Source organism: Sphaerodactylus townsendi, linkage group LG06 (assembly GCF_021028975.2).
Source record: "Sphaerodactylus townsendi isolate TG3544 linkage group LG06, MPM_Stown_v2.3, whole genome shotgun sequence".
NCBI lineage: Eukaryota > Metazoa > Chordata > Lepidosauria > Squamata > Sphaerodactylidae > Sphaerodactylus > Sphaerodactylus townsendi.
Genome location: NC_059430.1, coordinates 54,472,805 through 54,500,202, shown reverse-complemented (window position 1 = coordinate 54,500,202; position 27,398 = coordinate 54,472,805). Strand labels below are relative to the sequence as shown.

Below are 27,398 nucleotides of genomic sequence, written 5' to 3'. Positions count from 1 at the left end.
ATGGGGGATGGAGGCACTCCCTTTGGGAGTCCATAACTTTGGACCCTCTGAACCAAACCTCACCAAACCTGAGTGGTATCATCAGGAGAGGCTCCTCAAAAAAACCCCTGAAATTCTGGTGCTGCTAGCCTAAAAACCGCACCCCTTGCCGGCCAAAAACTGAAAAAACACTAAAAAAATACAAAAAAACACACAAGCGGGGGTGGAGCTTTGGACATGTAATGGGGGGTTGAACCCGGGAAACCCCCCCCCTTACCTACGTCCTTGCCTGGGTCTCCTTGATACTAGTCCAACAGCCACCTCATCAGACAGGCTGTTCAATGAATGAATGGATACTGTGCCAATGTTGACTTCAGTAGGTAGCAGCCAGTTGCCACTATCCAGTTTTTTCATGCAAACATGGCATCTTCAGTGCATTCAATTAAATATGAATAGGTACACAGTTCTTTCCTTTGGCTCAAGAAAAGCACGCTGCACAAGGAAATAAATTTTTCATAGAAGTCACTCTGCACTCTTCTGAAGTCTAATGAAGCTTTTCATTGTGCATCCTTAACATTCATATTTTATTATCAAAGTGCCTCCATGAAGATTTATCACTTTGCATCTCATGATTAATTAGTTCAGGGACTACCCACCTCGAAAAGTATCCTGTAGTTATTCCGGTGAACATTTATGAGAACTGTAACTCATTGCATAAAGGAGATGCAGGTTCAGCATCAAACCTCTTTGGGCAATAGAGCCACAAAATTTCCTTGGAGTAATTTGATGTGAATCAGAATTCCTTCTTGTCTTATCTCCTGGAATGATTTGGGGGGAAAGAGCAAGACTAAGAAAACAGGTGAAAATTAAATTGTTTTTAATTAGAGCATTTACAATTATCGATATTGAAGAGTGCAATATTAAAACGAATTTCACCTCTGGGGTTACACCTGGACTAGGATGCCATTTGAATGTGAATCTTTCTGAAACATTGGCATCAGAAAGTAGAAAGCCACGCAGAATAAAGCATTTATCCAGAAGCGAGTCTTCAGGTAGTTTAGTGGTGCTGCGGGAAGCTGAAGAGTCCTATGAGAGCAGCTTTGGTGATTTCTGGGCTCTTGCCACAGGATGTCAAAGTGAAATGGCAACCATGAGATTTCTGTGCTCATGTTAATTATATGCTTTGTGTCAAACTCACATAAGAGCTTCATAAGCATCCAGCTGTGTCTCTGAATATAAGGGCAGATGGTTATACAGCTAAAAAAAATCAATGTTACTGAAATTAGAATTTATGATTTTTGGGATAATATTGTAGACCCTTCAAATGCCCATGTTCTTGCCAACCCCCACCCTTTCCTCAACATACTGTGGACTGAATATTGTAAATAAATACAGTACCTGAGGACAATAGTTATACAAATCTAGTGATGTGTCATGTTAGATCTCCAAAATTAGTAGTAAACAATGCATTGTTTCACATTTTGGGCATGTAAAGGTCAGTAGAAAGAGAAATTATCTTCAGAAGTATTGTTTTGAAATAGCTTTTACAAATATTCAGGGTTTTGATAGTATTTTTTTTCAAAAACTTTAATCTATGAGAAAATAGTGGGGAGTAGTGATCACAGTGCTGGATTAACATTCTGCGGTTACACCTTGGTTAGGATGCCCGGCTTAAAGCTTCACTCTATTGTATATGTCAGTGGTGACCAAGGATGAATCACTCTCACTCTCTCCCATCCTGATCTAGCTCACAGGATAGTTTTGGGGATAAAAGAGGAGGGGAAGCTACATATGTTGCCTATAGTCCTTGGAGTAAGAGATGAGGATAAAATGAAGAGATAGTAAAGTGGAACACAGAAATAAAATATGGGCCGTTATATAACTGCATTATGCTTAGATGTGTATAATATAATATAAGCATGCAAGACTTCTTCCCTTTTATGTTAATGGAAACACCATCAAGTCTTGAACCCAAAGAGTCCGTAATGCCTTTCTAACATCAAGCATTACTGGAAGAGTACAAGTGTTGCACCTATTCTGCCAGTCTTCTTTTTAAAAAAATGAAAACTTCATGGCCACGAATACAATAGCTTACTAAGGACTGAGATTTGGCCAGAATGCTACCCCACATCGTATCATAAAGGATTGGAAGCACCTCTTGGGGAATAGTTTTACTTCTTGATGTAAGACACCTTGGGGGACCTTCTGGATCAAAAGATGAAATAGAAGTCAAACAAATAAATACATTCAAATGTTTGAAAAGAATTGGTTCAATGCCCAAGTGACCCACACGATTGTTTGAGGTGCCAAATCAGAGGAGTAGAATAGAGAGAGTCATGGGTTATGTTACACCCATCCTTCTGCTTTCCCTCTGGGTGCAAGGCAACCACCTCTGCTGGCTAGTAGAGACAGGAAGCGCTTACCATTTCCCATCCCATCAGTGCTTTCACAGCCAGAGTGAACCCAAGCCAGGTGGCAAAAGCTGGAGGATGTCTCCTTGTGTGCTGCTACCTTGGTTGCAAGATGGAAACTGGGAAGCAGAAGTAGGGGGGGAACAGCCTGCCCCCCATCTACTGTCTCACCAGATCAAAGGTTAGCTGCCTCTGCAGTCACCTGGGATCCAAACTGGGCATTAGAGGTACAGGGAAGGGTGCCTTTACACAGCTGGCACTGCAACCTAGCTCAGGCCCTTTCTGCACGGGCCATTAACAGCGCCCTGGGGATGGCAAAAAAGCTGTCCCCAGGGAGCTGTTTGCATGAGGGCCGCAGCTGCTGCGCAGCCGCACCGCCCTCGTGCCTCCCGAGCGGCGCAAACCCACCTTTTTCCGACCTCGCTTCCCCAGCGAGGTTTTCGGAAAACAGCAGCTTCGAGCCGCTGCCGTGCAAATGGCAGCAGCTCGAAGGCGCCCTCCCTCCCCCCCTCTCCACTGTTCACCTACTGTGTCTGTGGCCGTCCGGTGCATTGCCGAGGCCTGGGGACACGCCCCCCTGCCCTGCGACGCCGGAGCAGTTGCGCAGGGCAGGGGGCGTGTCCCCAGGCCTCGGCGATGCGTCAGACGGCCACAGACACGGCAGGTTAGCCAGGTGACGTTCCCGGCTGTTTCTGGGGCCGTTCGTGTGAACGGTCCCAGGGGGGTTGGGTCGGCGTGGAATACGCCGACCCAACCCCGATCGTCGCCATGCGGAAACGGCCTCAGATTCAAGACAGCTTCTGCAGCTCACCATGCATGCTGTGAGGCAGCATGGGAGGAGGGTTCATGAGATGGCAAAGATCTTTAACCTTCCCTGAAAGACCAAGGCAAGGCTGACTGAAGTGATCAAATATTTCATTGAAACTTCTCTGTGTCAAAATCCCAGTAATGTTTAGAAAGGATTTTAGACATTATTGGAAAAATAAGAGGACATTTATTCAAAGTGACCATACCTTCAAACCAAGTGCAGATATTTTCCCAGCAGACTGCAGAAGAGCTGCTTGCTTGAACTTGTGTAACTTCCCATGAATATTAAAAGCATAACTAATGATTATTCTTTTAATCTAAAGCATCTGTCCTTTACATATTCAGAACAGCTGGAAAATTAGCCAGAACCTGGCCTCCTGCTGTCAAGCTTTATAGCACTATAACATGCCATAGGGTGAGTGTCATCCTACACAATGTAAAAGGTGAAATCAAGCCATTTTAAAAAACTTTTAGTCCCTAATTACTCTGTGTCGAACACAGGAAGCCACTTCTTTGCTTTCCCATCAGTCTGGCCAAACCTCAGCCTGCATATTAACTTTTCTGGAGAATGACAGCATGATTTATTGGAAGAAACATACAGCAGTATCAAAAGCTCATCTATCTGTGGGACAAATAATTGCTCTTTTGCTTCAAGGTGGAATCAAATGTTGAGTATGTATAATAAAATCTTCAGTGTGACGAGTGAGTTTCTGCACAGTTCTGTGAGATATTTTCTAGTTTTACAGGCAGTACATCAAATGACTCAAGAAAATCTTGTTTTTTTCTAGTTCAGTTTTCTGAAAAAGATAACTAATAAACCAAAGGAATAGATTTGCATTGTAGTGAAACTTTATTTACAAAGCATATTTTTCCTTGTTTTTCCATCTTTAGGTGCCGTATTCTGAACTGGGAGGAAAAACCTTAGTGATGTCAGTATATGACTTTGATCGCTTCTCCAAACATGATATCATTGGGGAATATAAAGTGGCAATGAATACGGTAGATTTTGGTCACGTGACTGAAGAGTGGCGGGACTTGCAAAGTGCTGAAAAAGAAGAGGTAGGAAAAATTAACTGGCATAAAATGTACATATACAGTCTCATTAGGGGATCTGGGCCAACTATGTATTCTGTTTTCATTGTAATCTGAGATAATACATCACTATGAAAACATTTAGAAAACATTTGCTTCTGTAAAATATTTATGTTTGAAAACTGGTAAATATTGGATCCTTTCTGTTCCTTTCTAGCTTTAAAAATCACACTTGGATAATAGTGAATTCTAATTATGATTGCATATTTGACTCATTTGTGTACATACATCCCTATAATAACAATGCTGTTCTAATCATAAGATTCACTGCTGCTACAGGGCTGTAGTTGATAACACATAAAGGTGGAGGGACCTTGTATATAGCCACAACGTTGCTTGCTGTGATCTTCAATGCAGTTTCCAGAAACTACAGTACAGTTTTAAAAGTTGTTGATCTCCTTGGTAGTAGGAACCACTGCTGAAGCTGTGAAGACTCAATATGAGCAATTCAATATTGAGTCATAGAATCATAGGCCTTTTCCGCACATGCAAAATAATGCGTTTTCAAACCACTTTCACAACTGTTTGCAAGTGGATTTTGCCATTCCACACAGCTTCAAAGAGCACTGAAAGCAGTTTGAAAGTGCATTATGCTGCATGTGCGGAATGAGCCATAGAGTCGAAAGAGACCCCAAGGGTATCAAGTCCAACCCCCTGCAATCAGGAACATATAATCAAAACACTCCTGACAGATGGCCATCCAGCCTCTCTTTTAAAGTCTTCGAAGAAGGAGACTCCACCACACTCTGAGGTAGTGCTTTCAATTGTCAAACAGCCCTTACTGTCAGGAGTTTTTTCCTGATGTTTAGGTGAAATCTCTTTTCCTTCACCTTCAACCGATTACTCCATGTCCTAGTCTTTGAAGCAGCAGAAAACAAGCTCTCTCCCTCACCAACATGACATTCCTTCAAATATCTAAACATGGCTATCATGTCACCTCTTAACCTTCTCTTCACCAAATGAAACCCAGCTCCCTAAGATTCTTCGTGTAGAGCATGGATTCCAGAACTTTTACCATTTTGGTTGCCCTCCTCTGGACCTGTTCCAGCTTGTCAATATCCTTCTTGAATTGCATTGCAGTGCCCAGAACTGCACGCATTATTCCAGGCGAGGTCTAACCAATGCAGAATAGAGAGATACAATTACTTCCCTCAATCTAGAAACTATTCTGCTATTCAGAGGTAAAGCTACTAGGGGGCAGGTGGATGTGCATTGAAATTTTTTTTTAAAGAGAGGAAACAACATATTGCTGTAGTCAGGAGAAATATTTAAATTGCCCAGCCATGGAACAGAGAATCAAACTGAAGTGGCAGAATGGCAGGCACGAGTGGTGAAAATGAAAGTGAGAGCTCTTTACAGTTGGGCAAATAAAAATAAAAAGTTTTCTGCTGTCTGCACAGCAAGCAGGAAACATTTTGAAAACAGCTTCAGGGGGGGAAAGTTGCTAGTTTAGCATTTTCAAAATATTTTGAGGAAAAATAAAATGTTTTCCAAATGTTTTGAGCAAAAAGTTGTGTGAAAATCCTGCAGGAAATGTTTTATTTTTTGACCTCAAAACATTTTATTTGTGTTGTGTGGAAAGGGCCTCTGACTGAGCTCTCTGTGACTGAGCTGTTTTGGATGGTAGCATGAGGTGATTTATAATTCTGTTGCTCAGCCCTATAACCCACAGAAGGTAAAAGAAGTCTGCTATCTAACCTATGGCAAATCTCTTTATCAAAGCACCAAAGAATAATGAGGCAGAACAAAATTAAAATTCATTAAACAGATGAGATGGGGTGGACTTGAATGAGTGGAAAGTAGGCAGGAGATAAATATGTACAACTTCAGTTTAGTTTTCAGGCACTGGCACAGATCTTAATTATGTTTTATAAGTTTCAGTTGCTTAGATATTCAAGATGTTTTTTACTTCACATGGTACAGTTTGAAATTACTGATGTTACTGGATAGTGCATTATCACAGACTATGGGTCCTAACCGGCTGGTATTCTTTCACAGAACACACGCAGCCTTAACTTTGTTAGCTATCTAACTCAATATAAATCTCACTTCTGAGGTAAAACTTAAAGCAAAAACCCTAATACACCAGACGGCATCCACCTACTTCCTCCTTCTGTGAGTCACCCAGTTGCTACACCAATCAGAGTGCAGGTTAGTGTATTAAGTCAAGGTGCTTCCCTGTTCCTAGGGAGTTTATTTCCCTACCCTGATATGTAAACATCCTGTTTGCAGATAGACCTGCAATCCCAGGCTCTTTTTTTACTGTGCAGTCCATCACAGGTACATTCCAAAACAACCAAGACCTCTATCAGTGGCATCTTACAAAGAGCATGACAAACATTCAAAGAGCATGACACTGAGTATGGGTTGAGTATTCATAGGTTATAGCATACTTCATGAGAATCAAATTAGAAAGCTTAGTTTGGTTAATATTTATGTGGTACCTATTCATTTGGCATAAGAAGGCACTCACGTGATCCTCATTCTTTTTGGTATCTCTGCATGCCATAGCTCCGGGCGGAGCTACGACCCCATCTGTTGAGCATAATCAATGGTTCCCTTGAGCAAGGAACCTTCCCGGATGGGTTGAAGGAGGCAGTGGTCCACCCACTCCTAAAAAGACCATTGTTAGATCCGAGTGATCTGGCCAATTACCGCCCCGTTTCGAATCTTTTGTTTCTGGGGAAGGTAATTGAGAGAGTGGTGTTGGAGCAGCTTCAAGGTTTTCTGGATGACACATCCGGCTTTCGACCCTTACCAGTCCGGCTTCCGTGCTTGGGCATGGGACCAGGAGACTGTTCTCGTCCACTTGCCCGTCACAGAATGCACTCCGATGATTCAGTTAGACCAGGGATTGAACCTCGCGGTTTTCCAGATAGCCTAGGAACTACAATTCCCATCAGTTCTTCACCAGCATGGCCAATTGGCCATGCTGACAGAGGCTGGATAAGGGAATTGTAGTTCCTGAACATCTGGAGAGCCGCAGGTTCCCTATCCCCGAGCTAGACCGAGGAAGCGGATCGGGCAGGCTGCTGGTGTTGTTAGAATCTCACCGCCCAGCGCTTTGGCGGTGGTGCGACCGACGAACCTTTTGACCCACCACCTGGCCAGCCTCTGGAGTCGCGAGGGGCACTGTCCTTCAATGGATTGCCTGCGTTTGTCTCCCGGGCGAACCAGCAAGTGAGTCGCGAGGGGATCAAAGCCTCCCGGAAGTGCCGGCCTTCCAATGCGGTTGTTAATGCCCCAGAGGAAGGCACTATTATCCCACGCCGCTGCTATTTAATATCTATATGCGACCCTTGCTCAGCTGGTGCGAGGGAGTTTCGGGCTGAGTCTGTCATCCAGTATGCAGATGACACTACCAGCTCCGTTCTGTTGATGGAGGGGGGAGCAACCGCACGCCCTCTTGACTCTGGCAACTACATTGTTTGGAAGAGGCGGTCGGCTGGTTGGTTCACCCGGCAGAGCAGGTTAAAGAACTATGAATCCATCGAAGACGGAGGAATCCTCTGGCTACGGCACGTGAAGGGGGAGGTCTTTCCAGTCGCCGGTGTGGAGAGGGGGTCACTGGCACAGACCCCCTCCGTTCGCAGCCTGGGGATCCCACCTGGATTAAGTCTCTATCAATGGAGACCCAGGTGGCCCATACAACCCGGGCTGCTTTCTTCCAGCCTTCGTCCAGGCCCGGACGGCTGGCGCCCTTCCTCTCCCAAAGCCGGACTTAGCCCACTGTGATCCATGCAAGCGGCCATCATCTCCAGATTAGACTATTGTAACTTCGCTCTACGCGGGCCTTCCCTTAGCGTTTGATCCGGAGATTAAAAGCTGGTCCAGCACGCGAGCGCCGCTATTGCTGGCAGAGTAAGCGCCACCTGGGATCACGCATCCGAAGCCTATACTGCGCCATGGCTACGCACAGGCTTTCCAGTGGAATCTCCGGATCATCTTCAAAGGTGCTGGTAATTGACCTTTAAAAGGCCTTATGCGGCCTGGACCCAAAAGCCATCGTATCTTCGGAGACCGCATCACCCCATATGTCCCGGCCGCGGCCTCTTCGATCGAGGTTGAGGGCCAATCTACTGGTGGTCCCTGGCCCTCGGTGATACGGCTGGCACTCCCACACGGATTGCCAGAGCTCTTCACGGCTCCTGGCCCCGGCCTGGAATGGAACAGCTCTCCCTCCAACTGTCCGGGAATTCCCATCGCGGGACCACTCGGTGAGGATTCCAAGCGCCAGGGCCTGTAAAGACTGGAGCTGTTCCGCCGGGCCTTCGGAGGCACCGGCCATTGATGGTGCCCCTCCTCCGGCCCTGATATTGTGGGTCAGAGATGTCATCTTAGGACTTCGCCCTCCTCCCTCTTGGAGAGGAGGAGGGAATTCTTTAGACTGGAACATAGGATTTCCCCAGGGGAGGGGAGGGAACTAAAATGGTAGATTGCTGAACGCCACCTATCTTATTGTAACTTATTATATTTATTAGAAATGTTTTTATGTTTTCGCTGCTTTTAAATGTTTTAACTGCTTACATTGTCGCCTTCTATGCTGTGCACCGCCCAGAGCCCTTTGGGGATGGGGCGGTATAAAAGCTCAATAAATAATAATAATAATAATAATAATAATAATAATAATAATAATAATAATAATAATAATAATAATAATAATAATGCACATCTGTACCTTAACATTTAATTCACACATACCAAAGATATCAGCCATAGCTTCATTCCAGATATGTGTAAAAAAGATGGCTTCCATTAAAAACAGACTCCATCCCATTCTTTGTCTCTCTTGAAACTGCAAGTCATTTAGTTCCCAGATAGAAGCCTTCTATAATTGTACCAGGCCTAAAACCTGAACCAAAGTTTTCGAAAGCCAAGAAACAGCAAGAGAAAGGCCAATTCCTTAACAGTGATATACTGTAATAATGTAGGTTAGGCTGGGTTAACATGCAAAACAAACATGAGCTACTCTCATTCAGAATCTCCTAATCACCAAAATATTGGAATATATGGTTTTTGTAATCCTGTCACTGTATGCTTAGATTGTCTGTACTTGTGAGCCATGCTTTAACTATTCAGTTCCATGCTACATTGTCTTTGGTTCATAGCTTACAAAGGCTAACAATAAACCATGCTCGTTTATAGTATGAAATGTCACAGAGCTACCAGATACAATGGAGCAAAGATTCAAGCGGTGATTGCTTAGGCCAGATGTGCAACAGTGGTCACATGTTTGTCTTGTTAGTGCTCATCAGCACGGTACCACAACCTGGCCCACTAATTACAACAAAAGCATAATTAAAATAGACTTTAAAACCCTAAGCAACTGGATCCCATCCAAAATTAGACAACAAATATAATTATGTTCAATTACTGTGAAGCCATTTTATAACAGACTTCACTTTATTTTAATTGGGGAATGTAACATTTGTCATGAAAAGCCAGATTCACAGACAGTCTGTTCAGTTGTAATAATATTCATTGTTATGGAGCAATTTCACTTACTTTTTCTTCATGTTTTATCATTTCATCAAGAGAAATTGTAAAATCATTTAAGCACAGACACACACGGAATTAAATGATGCAAAGTGAGCCCTTGAAATAGTCTTATTTCAGTTGTAACTTTCAAGGAACAGACATTTTGTCCTTCATTAATGACAGTCATGACCTTTTGCTTCATCTCCTAAAGTGATCTTAATCCATCCCTTCTCTAAGTCCTTATATAGCTGCTCTTTCCATAATAGCACATGCCTTAGGTAATTTCTGTACATGGCAGCCACGTACTTTTAATGAGCAAAATGTGATCACAGAGAATAAAAGACATTTGAAAAGCTGTTGTTCTCTCCATTTCTCGCTAAAGTTCTGTTTCCTGCCACACATGCTAAAAGGGTCAGGATCAAAGGATGGGATTTTAATGAAACATGAGAGGCTTCCCTCTGAATCTCATGACCCAAGCAAATTTGACAAACATCTTTACAGCATTTCCCATTTTCCTTTTAAGACGATGATGAATGTTAATGTCAGTAAAGCACTTTAAGGATGAAAAGTGCTATGTGCATATTTGTTATGCTTTTCTGTGAGAATTTTATGGAACTGCACCAGGCTGCAAGAATGAGCGCTGGACATCGACTAGGCCACTGAACAAGTCACAACTCCATATCACTTTGTCAGTGTCAGATGTCATTGCCTTGTCTGACATTTAGGGAGAACTAGTTGTAGCAAAGCGAAAATTTGTTTAAAATATGGCAGGAGAGACTCAAGCTCAATTTACTGCGAAGTGCAGGGAGATCACAGATTATACCTGGGAAAGAGAGAGCTGCACAGGAGAAAAAGAGGGGTCTGCATGGACTGGAAGCAAAAGAAAGATCCATCCTCCCTGAAAACAGACCGAGACCAAGGAAAAGCAGGTTTGAGAAGGCATAAGTTAAGCCTATGGAGTGTAGCTGAAGTGGACTGCTGTGGAATTCTCTGACACTGATACTTTGTTGGGAGACTACAAGAAGATTGAATGAGAGAGGTAACCTAGCAGTGAAGCAGTTCTGAAAGAAATACCACTATGGAGGATACAGATTTCAAAAGACGAAACAAAGACAAGGCACAGTTCAGAAGGAGAAGCGAGTACTATAAACAAGAAAGCTGCAGAGTACTGCAATCTGAGAATTCAACAGTGCATTCTCACACAGGCACACTAATAAAAACTTTTAAAGGTGGGAAGGGAGAATGGATAGGCTATTTAAGTTAGGATATTAGATATAGGGAAAGTTAATTGAAATCAAATAGAAAGTTACTGACTGCTGTTTAATATTTATTATTATCATCATCATATTATATTATCAATATTATTATTGAATTCCATTCGGGTGATGGCAGCTTTCACTAGCCTCTGGTGGTTGTCCAGAGGAACCCCTGACTGTTTGGGGACTCAGTCTCCTTCAGAGACCCTCCTCATTGTGAGAGTCACCCAAGTACTGTGTGGTCCCAGACCTTCATAAAGATCACAGGCAATTTGATGAAACAAAGTCTGGGATCTTACACAACAAAACTACAGGGGAAAGCCAGAAAGCCACCGAAACCCAACCTGTTTTTCTTTCATATGACTTACATTGACAGCACATAGCACACAATTCTATTTACAAAGTTACTACTGAATAGAAGTCCAGTACAGCAATATATATTTGAGACCAAAACAATTACACTTATTCTGACACAAACACTACAAAGATGTCCAGACAAACGAAGCACTTCAGAAATATTGACACTTTTGATGCTTCAAACACAGAAATAGAACTTTCAGATCCAATATGGGAATTCATAAGAGATTAGATATGATACTGGAAAAACTTGATGACTTTCAAAATGAAAGCAAACCTAAATTAGAGAAACTGAAGATGGAAATTCAGGAACTCAAACAGGACTCTTCTAAACTAAAGAATCTGAATGCAATAATAACTCATCTGAAAGAAGATATCAAAGAAGCCAACCAGAAAATAGAATCTATAGAAGAAAGCCTTGAAACACAAAAGACACTACATGAAGACCAATATGAAAAGCTCACAATAATTGAATTAAAACTAGGGCCATATCCGCACGGCCCATTAATGACAGCCTGGGGGCGCTAAAAACGCCGCCCCCAGGCCGCCGTTCGCACAGGCGCCGCTGCTGCAACGCAGCAGCGGCGACCTGACTCCGCTTCCCTCCCCCCAGGGTGGCCTCAGGCCGCCCTAAACAACAACCCTTTAAAGGGTTGTTGTTGGGGAGGAAGCATCTTCCCGGCGGCGCGGTGCGAACCGCGCCACCGGGAAGACGCCTTCTCCCTTCTGCGCTCCACTCACGGTGTCCTCGTCGTCGCCTGCTGGGCGTCGCAGCCCCGCCCACACTGTCCTCCGACCTCCAGGAATCGGAGGGCAGCGTGGGCGGGGCTGTGACGCCCAGCAGGCGATGACGAGGACACCGTGAGTGGGGCGCAGAAGGGAGAAGAGGCGGCTCTGTGCGGAGCCGCCTGCCGTCTGCCGGCCTCCGCTTCGCCCGTTCGCATGCTTGGCGGCGTGGGGGCGCATCCTGGCCGTGCAGAAACGGCCAAAAAGAAACAACTTTGAGGATAACTTCGTGAGCTTCTCAATGAAAATTTGATACAAAGATTCATTCCACTTTTATCTGATATATGGGACCTCCCATACACTGACACAGCCAAAGAAATTGATCAAATTTACAGAATAAATTCCAAATTTGCAAAAGATCATAAAACACCTAGGCCCCTTCCGCACGGGTGGAATACGGCAGCCTGGGGACAGCAAAAACGCCGTCCCCAGGGAGCCGTTCACACAGGGGGCGCAGCTGCTTTGCAGCCGCTCCGCCCGAGCTGTGCGAGGCTGCCGTTTCCCAACCTCGCTTGCCCAGCGAGGTTTTTGGGAAACGGCAGCTTGGAGCCGCTGCCATGCGAACGGCAGCGGCTCCACGGCGCCTTCCCTCCCCCCATGTCAGGGCGACCTACCTGTTCTGCGGCCCTCCGGCACGTCGCCGAGGCCTGGGGACACACCTCCTCTGCCCTGCGACTCCGGAGCAGGACAGGTAGGTCGCCCTGACGACGGCGCAGCTCTGCGCCGTCATCCCGGCCGGTTCTGGGACCGTTCATGCAAATGGTCCCAGAGGGGTCGGGTCGGCTTCATCTACACCGACCCGACCCCTTCCGCCTCCGCCTTCAAAGCAGTTTGACAGTGCATTATTCTGCATGTGCAGAATGAGCCTAAGTCATAACTCTATATCAAGGAGAATTATAGCAATTTGTTATATCTCAAAGAAAGTATAACATTTATAATATTACACATATACTTATTCATCTCTTTTTCTTTTAATGCAACTGTGAATATTACAGTATGGTTCCTATTTCTCTTAATTTTCTGTTCTGTTTATGCTTACAAAAATAAAATTAAAATAAATTGGAAAAATAGAGCAGGAGAAAGATAACTGTTAGCTAGTGAGTGGCTCATTGAAAATAGGAGGTCAAAGGCATAAATGAGGATGCTATGTGAAAGGGATTGAGAAAAACAGGTTACAGTAGAGCAGGGAGAAGTCTGTATTGATATTCTTATCCAGTGGCATAGTACTGATGCTCTGGTTCAATATTTTTTTCCTATCCATGGCTTTCTACAGAAAGATATAAAACAAAATTGGGACATCTTATAACCAGCTATGCATATTTGCTTGTCAGCCTATACATACAAAAACCAAAATTTTATTAGGCACCTGTAAATGATCAAACTCTTGTAACAGAAAACGGTAAAGCAGTCAATTAAAAATAACATGGATATGTATTCTGTTACCTAGAATGCATCCATTGTAAACTTTTCAAAAGACACAATCCAGTAGGAAATTCATTTCAGTAGGTTTGCACAGGAGAATTTCCTCACTGGATTGTGTTCAAAAGCAATAGAAAAAGATGCATTTCTGAAAAGGTTAAAGACAAAGCACTGGGAGGAGCAGACTAAGAAAAAGAAAGCTTAGTCATTTTCTTCATATTCCTCTTGCCAATGTTTAAATGCCAATTTAGTCCATGTCAGAGATTACCATAGTAACCATTTAGCCTCTTTTCAGATCTTGTTGTATTTTCACTTTAGTTTAACTACTTGCTGAACTGACATTTAAAGCACTTTGTACAGAAGCTATGATAGACAGGAGTTATTTATTAAACACAAAGAAATAAATGTCTTGCACAAAGCCCAATAATGAAAAGAGTAGCAATTGGATTCTCACTGTACATTGCTGTAATAATTTCAGACAGACTGTATAGCATAAGAAAATTCTTGATGCTGAACATTCCTTGGTGAATTTATACAGAATGCACACTCCAGACCAGAAGATAGTTCTATTGTCATAATTTATCGTAGGAAAGTATTGTATTAAACAAGAGAAAGAAAGAAAGAAAGAAAGAAAGAAAGAAAGAAAGAAAGAAAGAAAGAAAGAAAGAAAGAAAGAAAGAAAGAAAGAAAGAAAGAAAGAAAGAAAGAAAGAAAGAAAGAAAGAAAGAAAGAAAGAAAGATTTGTGTTCTGTCTCTTCAGAATAGTGAAAATTTTAGAATAGGTTTTCAAGGGATAATTTCTTTTGCAAGGTTTATGTAAACACATTATTGTGGCTTCTTTGTATGTCTGTATAAAGTGCCATCAAGTTGCAGCTAACATAATCAGAGGTGGTTTGCCATTCTGCTGCAAGATCTTCCTTGGAAATCTCCCAAATACCAACTCAGGGTAGCTTCTGAGATGTGATGAGACTGGGCTACATTATACCATTTTGCATCTATTGATGTCCATACATGTACATATAAAAAAAGGTATTTTCAAGGTAAAAGCAGGAGAGGGAGGAGGAAGTTGGGGGTAGTGACCACTGAAAAGGAAAGGAAATGATGCATCAGAGAGTTGGCATATGCTATGAAACACTAAACTTAAGAACATGAGCTTGCAATGTGAGCAGATTAAGATTCGGGATGGGGGTCAGTCCATTCTATGTCTTGCCTTGAACTCCTTGAGTATCCATATTAGACAATCATAATGCATATCTTTGATGTGAAAAATAAACTTGACAGGTTCACTGATTCTTGGAAACAGGAGCATAACGGCAACTTGAGTTATTAGAGGCAATTGGGGAAGCTTATTAGCATTTATGAATAATTGTAGGACTCCTACATTGTCTTTCTTTCCACCACTACCACAAGATGACTTGTTTATTTTTCAGCTGTTTTGTTATTATTCCAAAGTGTAATTTGAGATATGTTGACAAGACACAAAGAAATTTAGATGTTAAGTTGGTGAAGATTGCCAGTGCTGTGGAAAAGAACAGAGTAAATATTTTTTTCTGATTTAGTGACCTTCTCTTACCAATAGATATTGATTAGAAATGAGTCTCCCATGTTTTGAACGAAATCTCACAGAGGAGTCTATTACTAGCAAGTTGAAATCCACTAAATATGATTTTTTGAAAGAATAAGGTATCTTTGAGTTTGGCAGCCTGGTTAAGTTGTTGCCAGTTCATTATTAATGCCTCTCCCTTTTCCTTTTTTTGTTAGTTCTTTATAATGATGTATTAAGACATAAAGCTCCAGTGGAATTATGCCCAACTTTTGCTGCTTAGACTGTATAAATTTAGCCTTTAACTGGTTTTTTGCTGCTTTACATAATTGACCCAAACATTCAATTGAATTTTTGATGCTCTTCTTGCTGTTGAATATATCCTGCCATCCTTCAATTATTTGCTCATAATTATTTGTTCATAATGTTCTAAGATGTTCTCTGGGTCTGTACTTTTGATCATATTATTATGGAGATTACGGGTATCATCAGAATTCATAAAATCTTTGGTTAACTTTGCTACATTATTAGTCCAGTTTATTCTTTTTTAGGTAGGAGAATGAATTTACATTAAATTTCCCAGTCAAATGTGGTACTAAATTTAGAAACTTTAAAATGAAAGATGTAGGTAAATAAATAAATGGTCACTTGATGAGTTCCAACTGTTACAAACCGGCCCAAAAGAGGGGGCAGTAGTGTAGTGGCCAGGGATAGCACCTATTTTCAGAAATAACTGACACTATCATTTTTGGTGGCATAAGTCTGCACCCCAAAAAGGGGTGTTTCTGGGCCAAAATGCTGCTAGAGTTGGTTCTACCCTGGGCATGTGCCCTCCCTGCTGGCACAGGCCTCAAAACTATGGAAGCAACAGTGTGGAAGAAAACTTCCAGGTTTGGACACTACAGAGCCATGCAGCACTTTGCCACCAAGGAAAGTGCCCTTGCACCAGTATCTGTGCCATTTTGTGTGGTGCCATTTTGTGTGGCAGTATCTGTGCCATTTTGTGTGGCACCAGTGCATGGGTCAGACTGCTTCCAATTTGTTTACAACTCAGGTGGTGAAACAAATTAAAAGTCATGCTAAAAGTGGTCTCACTTGCTTCAGAGAGAATGGAAAGTGAAAGTGGAGCTTGAAGAAACAGGTCCATACAAGAAATCTTGCTGCGACGAACATTCATCCCCATCACACAGCAAGCACATTGTGTCAGATTGGTGGTGTAATTCCCAATTTTATATAGTTTATCATCTCTGATACAATCATTTTTGAATTCAATGACAATTTTGTGATAACATGCAATATAATAGCTAAATATTAAAACCCTTCTATTACAAGAGGGTTTTTAAAGATCAAGCTAGAGCAACTTAATATGACTTTTAGTGTCCTGATAGAGCAGGACACATTATTTTTAAACTGGCTACAATAGTCATATAATTGTACTGTAATTATGGAAGGCTTCAGTGGTTTGCCTTCTTGTAATGCCTGGTAACACAAAAAGGACATCCTTTGAATGTATTACATTTCCTCTCAAGTGTTGTGCTTAAAACTATTCTCGCTGAGAGGAGCCTTGCAACATGTTAGAGTTAATAAGTTTTCCATGCTGTCAAAAGTAATAATATTAATGTGCAGTTCTGAGTTAAATTAATTTTGTTTTGCACAGTGGCTTGTACTAATGTGAGTGACATTTAGAAATGTGATCAGGCAAGAGCTGAAAAAAAGCCAAGTAGCAAACACAATGAGATGCAGTCATTAAAAACTGCTAGCAACTGAATGGATGTGTGTCTCTATGGGGTGGGGAGGGAGAAGATTCCATTGTTTCATTATTGAGACAGGAGCAGCAGAATCGACTTTTTAAAAAGCGCTTTCTCTTTCATTTAGAAATTAGGTTTTCATCCTTTTGACTGGGAGTTGAAAATTGAAGCAAAGGGCAAGTAACTTTCTACATCTGGCTTTCTTGTTTTTAAATGAGAGAGCATCTTTTGTTGTTGTTGTTAAGCTCATATTGCTAGTTTTTTTAGCTACAGAATCTCATTCTGCAAGAATGCTGATTGTAATCACTTTCCAACTGATGACCATGAAGTAGCATTTTCAACTCATTATAATGGTGCTTACCCTGTTTCCCCTAATATAAGACATCCCCGAAAAATAAGACATAGTAGAGGTTTTGCTGAAGTGCGAAATATAAGGCATCCCCCGAAAGTAAGACATAGCAAAGTTTTTGTTTGGAAGCATGCCTGACAAACAGAACACAGGAAAAATAAGACATCCCCTGAAAATAAGACATAGCACATCTTTGGGAGCAAAAATTAATATAAGACACTGTCTTATATTCGGGGAAACACGGTATTTCTTTATTTTTAACTAGGTGCTCCCTCCCTTTCTCGAAACACTTTCTAGAAACAGTTAAAATAATTACGAATACTAGAAGGAGGCTGGTAGATGATGATTCACTAACTTATTATGATCAGAATGATCAATCTCCTCACTGTAGGCAGTTAATTGGCACAATTTATGTGAGCACAGACTGCTCCAGTAACAAGCACTCCAGCTGCTGGAACCTTCCCTGTGGTTTCAGCAGCTTTGGGTGCTCCAAGTAGTTTTTCAGAACATAAACATTGAAAAGTGCTGATTCTTTTAAAATGGTCATTGTTAGATAACTCTACTATTTTAGCACTTTTAATATTAGCAGATCTTGATTTTAAAAGTGGTAACAGTGACCATGAATTTGTTTCAGTACAACTCACAGAGGAATCTTCAGTATAGTCCCAAACAGAGTTATACCCTTCGAAGTCCAGTGAAGTCAGTGGACTTAGAAAGGTGTAACTGCTTAAAATTGTACTGTCAGTGACTGTTCTACAACAGCTAGATTGGAGGGCAGCAGCACCTTTGGGACCAACAAGAGTTTGTGTGTGCGTGTGTGTGTGTGTATGTGTGTGTGTGTGAGAGAGAGAGAGAGAGAGAGAGAGAGAGAGAGAGAGAGAGAGAATTTATTTATTTATTTATTTATTTATTTATTTATAATTTAGATTTACTAAACCCCCCACCCCCAGAGAGCTCTGAGCGGTGTACAATGTAACATTTCAGTTAAAAACATCATAAAAGTTTTAAAACCAATCCGCCACTTAAACTAACACAACCATCAGCTGGCGAAAGAGTCAAAGAGCCTTTGAAAGAGTCAAAGCTCCCTTCGTTAGCTAGCAATATGATTAACATTTCTTTCATTGGTGGCAGTGTAGAAAAATAGTTCCAGAAGGCTAAAAAGAACTACATTAGTTCAGGTGGTGCAAATGGGCCCCTCCAAGCAGTGGGGAGGCTTGCAAAACAAAACATGAACACCTAAAATAACAAACAATTAATGTTGAGGCCTAAGACACAGAATAATTCAATAACTGAACATCTGTGGTTATTTTATGGAGGCCTTAGTCAACCATATTGTCACTATATGCATATGTTACATTCCAGAAATAAATGAACTTCATCTGTAATGGAAAGAATAATTTGTTTGTCTCCCTTCTCTGTGACTTACTATATTCATAACTTTTAATCATTTCCCAGCTATGTAATTATAGTCATCTACTTATGGTACTTTTAAAGATTTAAATAGAGGAAAGTTTTTACAACTGTAATTAAATTAGCAATCATTTCCTCATTTATTTTCCTGACAGATTTTCTTCACATAATGAAAAGGTATCACTAATGGATCCACAGGGAATGGGTTTCCAAACATTCTTTCAATTATCTCCATTCTTTGCCTCGAGAAATATCCTTAGACACATCCTTGCTCCTACCAGCAAAGCTTCCAATCTGCTGCTAGTTGCCCACCCTTCTTGCAATTATCAGAGATACTGTACGTCCTTTAAAAACTGAAGTCAAATGCATTGTTTCATAATTATTGTCTTTCATATTGGTAGAAATAGGATTTCTAGATCCATTTTTTAAAAAATTCTGAACTATTCTTTTCAAAAAATTCTTAACTATTCTTTTCAAAAGCAAAATACCACCATGTCAATTTCAAATGTACAGATGTTATTGATCTCAGTTTTCTGTATTAAATCAAATAGATACTGTCTTTCATATATATAGACCCTAACAATTCTTTTATGACATTTTCAATATGAAATTAGATAATGAAGGAGATATTTACCTATCCTGCAGCCTTGAAAGAGGAATTATTGTTTTCCCCCTCTGTGTTATTTGTTTATGGGTTTTTGAATAATTGGTTATCATTTGGGGGAAAATTATTCATATCCATCCAAAACCAATATTAAAAAAATAATTAAATCAGCAACATAAAAACCTTTGTTTATTTTCCTAAAAATATGTAGACTTATTTATAGGCTATATCAGAGTGTACATTCCAATGAGCCATTAGAGGAAGGGTGGTGTAGAAATGAAATAAATAATAATAATTCTGAATCAGATCACTTTGTTTTTATTGTGTTCCCCCCCCCACACACACACACACACACATTTCATTAGGAAAGTATTTTACTAGGATAGAACATGAACAGGACAGGGGAAAGCAGAAAATGGGGTTCTTTACAATACAAAGCCAACTGGAATGTTTTTATAACTAAGAGTCTCTGCCTCAGTGGAACTTGAAATGGTCCTTTTTGGTCAATCAGAAAAAAAATGTTCTGATGCTGTCTATTAAAGCTTTGAATTAGTTTCTGTTATGTTTAGTGGCAGTAGTTTTTTGTGTGTGGAAATTATCAAGCTGCTTAAGCAGAAGGAGCCTTCTGATTGGCAATTGGGCATTCAAAGGGAAGAAATTAACCTCTGTGGTCCTCACAGTTGGATGGTTCCAACACTAGCTGAAACTTTCCATCCAGTGATCAGTGCAATTGGCTAAAATAAATTATGAATACATACAGCTGAAAGCTAATCATAATGACAGTAAGGCACCTCTGTGAGATAATCACTGGAGCACTCTTCTGTACCTCATAGCCCAGCAAGGATTTACAATTATAAAACCACACCTGTAGCTATGGTTTTTATTGTCATATATTGGCTATCCAAATAATTTAAAAAGATTTTTAAAATATTCTGTGAAGTGTTCTGGGGTTGAAAATTGGAAGGTATAATTTATTCCAGAGCAATTTCTGTTAGGTTTTGGATATATCTCTGGAACAGTTTGGAACAGGTTTTTACTAATACATATGTATGTGACTGTATTGCACAAACTCTTCAAACTATGTGTAAGTGTTTCCTTTGAAATAAAAGTCCTACTTTGTATTGGTTTACAAGCTATAACTTATAGATAGTTTACTGGTTCTTTGTAGGACAGGGATCAGCACATTGTCAGAGAAACCTTCTTATATTTTGTCTCTTAATTGCTACAGAGCATATCCATTGCCCACCTTGCTCTGTAGTTCTAACTATAACCCTTTTCTTTTTCATTGACTATAACTGGCATCAGATTTATCTACATTTTATAATATGTGGTCAAAATAAGTTGAGCAGCCCAATCTGGCGGGGGGGGGGGGGGCTGAATTTCCATCTTTTTAAAGCCATATGGCAAAATACAGTACAAAAGATTGAAGTACATATTACAGATATTAGAATGGAATTATATTTGAGGCCGAACGCTCATGAGAGATATTGCTAGTGTCATCTGTAAAACTCTTCCTGAGCAGAGTTACGCCCAAGCAGAGTAGAACCCTTATAAGTCCATTGACTTTTAATTGACTTCAATTAACTTTGAATGATGTAACTATGATTAGGATTCCACTAAAAATCATTTGGTGCCAATGATGTAGCTATAATTGGGACATCTGGGGACAAACGCCCCAGGTGCATCCCAGTGAGTCACATGGGGGTGGAAAATTGCCCCGAACACCCCTCCCCTTCCCCCTCTTCCTGCCAGGCCAGTCAGAAGCTTTTCAGCCAGCTACTCTTTTTCAGCCGGCTGAACTAATATAAGTGGGGGGCACCCTGCCCCACCAGCCCCGGCAGAAGCTTTTCAGCCAGCTGCTCTTTGCAGCCGGCTGAACTAAGGTAAGTGGGCAGGGCTCCATGGGGGGACCATTTTGCCAGAGGTGCCATCCCCCCCCACGTCTCTGCTTGGTGTATTGTAACTAGGGCTGTGTTCAGTTTTCAATGCCTGTTCAGCTTTCAGGCTGAATTAGTATTTGGGGAAAATATGGAAATATTTCCACCACCACCTCAACAAAAGCCCTTCTATTTCTAAGTATGTCCATCTCTTTTCATCTCTGTTCATTGCCATGCTCCCCCCCCCCAATATATCACTTTCTCAGAGCAACTTTTTTTGGCAACGATTCCTCCATTAATATATTGATATTATAGAACTATATAACCAATTATGTTGAATGGCAAATGTAACTAATTTAGATTGAGGGCAATATTTCAGGACTAGTTACCTAACTTATGGAGGTGATCCTAACCAAGCAAAAAATTGAGGGCAAATGATAGCGGAAACATTAGCTACAACACTATATTACAACACTACAACATTAGCTACAACTCTGCAGCTTCATGTTGATGTGTTTGGGGCTGTGTAGGGATGGGTGGAGGAAGGGGAAAGTGAGGATGGGGTATGAGTCTGAAATTGTGTGCATCGAGGAATGCTGCTGTAAATTTCGTTGTGCGTGCACAATGACAATAAAATGCTTATGCTTATATGTAGAAGCAGTCACTTGCACCCATTTTGATGTGGTTCCTGAAAAACTGCTGGATAAATTGAGTCCTGTGAGACTTCCAAAAGTTCAAGCCCCCTCTGCTCAGTTCTAACTGTAAGAACTAAAATGTATTTGTCTACCATTCATTCATTCATTCATTCATTCATTCATTCATTCATTCATTCCTCAATCTGTTATTGGCATAGTTGTATTTGTCTACCAGTTAAGAATCGCCATCTCGTCTATTTACAGTTATTATTTCATTATATAACTTCTGCATACCTTAAAAAGTAAAAAAAAGTTTATAGAATTAATTGAATACTTTAAAAGAAGGGTTACACTCATTTAGTCAATGGATTAAAAGGTAATTGTATGAATGGAAAGTGCATTTTGTAATGGTATCATTGAGATTAGCAACACTTACCAACTCAAGAGAGCGTTTAAAAAAACATGAAATTCCCTCAGACCTTCTAAATATTGCATCTCCTGATTAGAACTGACCAAGTCACAGCTAGCCCCAAGGATCTGTAATTTCCAGAATTCTGGGGCAAAGGGTTCTCTGCTGTAGCAGGGATTGTTAACTTGAATTTGCTTGTAACCAGGATTCTGAAACCAAATTAATCAGTGTGAATATCAAACAGTTAAGGCATGATGAGAAAATACATGAAGGTGGGGATGGCCACCTAAGTTAGGGGCAATTGTTATGTATACATGTTCTTTCACTGTCCCAGTCTTTGATAGTCTTCTTGGCATATAGAAGACTTCCCTTAAAGTTTGCCATAGGGTTCTTCAAAGTAATTGTAAAATTAAACTCAATGCCATGAGGAGGGCTGTCTTAAAAAAAAAAGGTCAGGGAGGCCTGAAATGCCTAATTAGAGTATTTAGTCTAACCTGATTATGCAGTTTTTGAAAACAGTGTCGCTACCTCCCCAGGGATCATATTGTGCACAGGACTAAGAAGAAAATGGGCAAAATATTCTTAATGATCTTTACTAAGGAGCATGCATCTATCTACTTTATATCCTTCTAGAATCTTCAAGATCAAATAGATTCATTTTTGCATTTATTACAAAGATTCTGCAACTTGCGTCTGCAGCTTCTTCTTTTTGCATGCTAAGAAATAGCACTATTTTAAGGATGCCCTTTAATAATACAGCACAATGGGTTATAGCTATAATGTCTTGTCTGATATATTGTGAACTAGACAAAGTACTTCCAGCTATTAATGACATCTATTAGATTCCACTGTAACCCTTTAGAAAATACTTGCATTGACTGCTAAATGTAGAGGGGAAATGGCTCCTAAAACTGGTCTATTTATGACAAAATGTAATGAGAATGTTCCCTATTTTTGTGACAACAAAAGTAATGGCCTGCTGATTAGTCTCACAGCTAATCCTATATTCATGCTGAAGGGGTTCCTAATCATTTTCAGTGGCAAACTGTGAGCAAACAACAACACATTTTTGGATACAGAAAAATTCAAATTAGTAATGTATCTGCTGTTGCCATTTTGACAGATGATGACAGCATTTTGTCATGGAATCGGTACATTTAACACAAAAAATATAGCTGATTAAAATTATTGAAAGGTGACAAGTAAAACTATCTAAAAAGGTCACACAGAATTACAAGATTGGCAGCAATTGTTGCTCATTTTCTGTACTATATTATTGGGTGAAATGGAGAACTATGAACCCAATCGCTACAAGGTTAACAAGACTACAGGAGCAGTTGATTATTTTAACCAAGGTCTTCTTTCACAAATGAAAGTCAAACCCCATCTCCATAAACAAGTAAAATGCACTCTAATACAATTTTTTAAATGTTAAAATTCATAGATATATTTCTCAGAGAAACCCATATATAGTATACTCAAATACAAGGCTAGAGTTATTTTCAGGTGCATCAACAAAAAAGTGGGTAGTGGGACTGATATCAGATGTATCTACATCTTATAATATGTGGTCAAAATAAGTTGGGCAGTCCAATTTCGGGGGGCTGAATCCCCCTCTGGAAGCAGCTTGGTCTTATGCCAGTAGTTTTGCCCTTCCCAGAACACTCACCCCAATGGAGGGGCAAATCCACTGGGAACTGGCCACTTTGGGCCCTAGGATACCCAGCCGCAATGCCCAGCTCTATGCCAGTTCTATGCCAGCACAATGAGTTGGACCGGCATGAAGGGGGAATTCTGGGGTGTTCCAGGGGGTGGGGCTGACCTTAGTTGGCCTCCAGAGCTTGATTGGCACCCATATGCTAGTAAAGTCACCAGCAAAGATAAGCCACAATTTTCATGGCCCATCTCTATTCACCCCTTATTGGGGCTTTGAGGTAAGTTCTCTTTTGTTGACATATTTGGGCTTCCTGCACTGCAGGAAAACCCTTTTGAATGTTATATTTAATGGATCTCTTTCTCAGAGAAATCCATTTATAGTATAAGTCTAGAGTTATTTTCTGGTGCATCAACAAAAACGGGGGTAGTGGGTCATCTTATATTACAGTTATGTCCATTAATATTTTGTTCATCTTATATTCAGGATTGTTTTCCTATCAATGAAGTATGGTATTGTTGCTTCCCTGATTACATATTTTCATTTCTACAGACATGAGATAAGTAAAATTTTGAAATGTTGTGTATGGTTTGGTCTCAAGGGTGCTAATAACCCCAGAAACAGAATTTGTCAATTATCATTTATTCAATTCCTGGACATTTATAAATGCAGTATTTGGTTAAAGATCCGTTGAAGAGTCTGTTAAACAAATTGGATTTCATTTCTCTGGCTATTATATTGGTTTTTAGGAGGCGTTAGAAATATTTTTTATTTTCAAATCCATTATTTTTAACAAGATACCAAATATTTCATTGAAAGGAAAATAACACCTTTCCTTGCTTCTTGTTGCAGCAAGAGAAGTTAGGGGACATCTGCTTCTCTCTCCGCTATGTGCCTACTGCTGGCAAGCTGACTGTTGTCATCTTGGAAGCAAAGAATCTGAAGAAGATGGATGTGGGAGGCTTATCAGGTAGGTTGATGGCTGTATAACAGTGTCTGTGCTAGTCATGATTTTTCCAGTAACACTTCCCTCACCATTAGAAAATGAAGACGGATGCTCATATTCAGGATTTTATTTACACTCAATAGGAGCCTCGTCCAAAGGAGGGGATCCTCTTAAGGGAACAGTGTGCCTGCTGTGCCAAGGGATTTGCCCTCCTTACCCTGGCTGAGGGGCGATCCCACTGGTATCCAACCACCCCCATCCCCGACACTGCAACACAGTGTTGAACACCACACCAGCTCCCTGCCACTGCAGTTAGTGTGGCAGGGACAGGCCAACGGCAGGGCCAGGGAGGCACCGACATTAGTCAGCTCCCTCCCAGCCTTTGCTGGCAGTATGCTGGCTGGCTGCACTCCACACTTATGCCAGCCATTTGGCAGTGCAGTGCAGCCCGTTGGGGCTTCTCAGTGGTGCAGATGCTTTTGGACCTCCCCACACCACCAGAACGCCTCTTCAGGGCATGGCCAGGCGCAGCTGCACCACTGCAGCTGGGCACTCAGCTTGTGGATGCAGCTGCCCATGTGAAGACTATGTATGTGTAGAACATTCAAAAGGGGATGGTTCAGATATATACAGTCTTTCATTTTGCGCTAGTCCTTCACCTGTGGTTCCCTGAGAAAGGCACAAAATCAGACCGGTCAGCAACAAAAAGCCTCTTTCTTTCACCTCTGCACTTTTAAATTTCATACTTCAGAGCTGTTGTTCTACGGGAAATTCAAAACATAAGAACTTTTCATAAATTCAGAACTTAGGTTGTCCTGTGTGCTGCTGTATTTTTGCATATGGGTCAAGAATTGAGTATTTAAGTATGGCTTTAGTTTTTAATTAACTAGCCATTTTAACTCTGAAGACTAATATTTAATAGGCATTAAATGGACCTAAGATACTATGTATGAGACAACAGATGCTTGTTCCTCCTTTTCCTTCTTCTACCCTCATTTTTTTCTTGTGAGGTCTCTAAGGTTGTGTCCCTGCACAGTACCATCTTCTTTTTGCTTCCTACTCCTAAAGAGATATAAGTAGATCTCGATTGTATGTTACCTTCTTTTATAGTCAGATCGATACTGTGTTGACAGCTGAATAAAGGTCTTTTCCTCACAAATCATTTAGAATGTCTCTAGAATGTTTTCAATCCCCCCTTTACCATATGTTTGTCCTCACTAACCTCCACCTAATGATTCATTTTCTTTTTGCTGATCCTTTAATTTGTTGCCTTGTCAATCTATTGAATCATTGTGTCATGTAATTGTGTGTTTACTTGTAAGTAAATTTCCTTGCACATAAGAGAAAATGCAAGGGGGAAAGAAATGAGAAAAACAGACAAAAAATATAAAATTGACAAAACGATAAAAATCAAGAGACAGTGGGGAAAGGGGTGAGGTGAGGGACATGAAAAAATAGCCAGTCAGGCTTTGAGGGGGAAGTTGAATGAGGGCACAGGAGCTTGAGAAATGGGCTGGCTTTTTGGCGGGAAATTTTAAATGTTTAAAGAATACCACAATGCAAGGGAAGCCGGGTTGGAAATGTTTCACCCAAAAAAATAATTGTAAAAGGGTTTTCAAATATAAAGGATTTTTTAAAAAATATTATGTTTCCAGGACAAATGGAAAGAAATGAAGTGTGGGTTGCCCTGGGGGAAATGATTTATTAAGGTCCCGGAAACATTTTAAATGACTTGTGTGGAAAAGGCCAAAGGCAGCATCATTCCAGTGTCTGTCAAGAATATTTTATTGCAGCAAGATGCAAAGCCTTTTTTACTTTGCTCAGCAAGTTACCTTCTTATGTGATTATCCTTGCAACTACTGAGGAAAGCCGTAATAAGAAAAAAAGATCTCATTGAGTCTGCATGTATCTTTAGAGAGAGAAGAAGGAGAGGGCAAAAGAGGGTGAGTATGCAATAAAATAGGAGAAAGAGGAAAATGGGGGTGGATGTTAATTAGAAGAAAAATAAGTGGTAAAGACAAATAGACAATTATTAATGCCTGTGTACAGTTTGACATTCTCCTTTCTTTCTAATGCATTCAAGTTCATTAAGCAGATGAACATTATATTTTCTTATTACTGGAAATTGTTCCTGAACTGGGAGGCCACTATGGGGCAAATAATGCATGTCTTAATTCAAGCCTCTTTATCCTTTGTATCATTTACTCAAAAAAGGATATTGTGTTATTAGAAGGCTACAATTTTCTTATTACAGTGTTTATTACAGTGCTTTCAGTCTATATAAGAATTCAGTGTTGCTCCCTACCCCCTCTATTGATACAACAGAATATTATTGACACTTCATCTCATTGTGGGGAGTTGTCCATGAATATCATTTGTTTGTTTGTTTGTTTGTTTAGGCTTTTATCCCGCCCTATCCCCACAGGGCTCAGGGCGGGTCACAACACAATTTATAATACAATCATAAAACCTTTACAATCCAAACATTACCAATACAACTTTAAAATAATAAATTATATATGCATTAAAATAGTTATTAAAACAGATGGTCATAAATAATCCTCTTCCAACGTCTCTTACCCCCTCCACACCCCCTAGAGGCTGAGAATTGTTCACAAGTATTCTGGAATACAGCATA

The 27,398-nt window shown here is 40.7% G+C and overlaps 1 protein-coding gene across 5 annotated transcripts in view; it reads left to right on the top strand.

Moving 5' to 3' along the window:
- SYT1 (synaptotagmin 1) overlaps positions 1 to 27,398 on the top strand; it is a 457,966-nt gene that overhangs the window by 348,902 nt on the left and 81,666 nt on the right. For all 5 annotated transcript variants that reach the window (XM_048500328.1, XM_048500323.1, XM_048500324.1 and 2 more), the window contains 2 exons: positions 4,089 to 4,256; positions 24,667 to 24,784. In XM_048500328.1, coding sequence (XP_048356285.1) covers positions 4,089 to 4,256; positions 24,667 to 24,784 — 286 coding nt within the window. The remainder of the gene's footprint in view (positions 1 to 4,088; positions 4,257 to 24,666; positions 24,785 to 27,398) is intronic.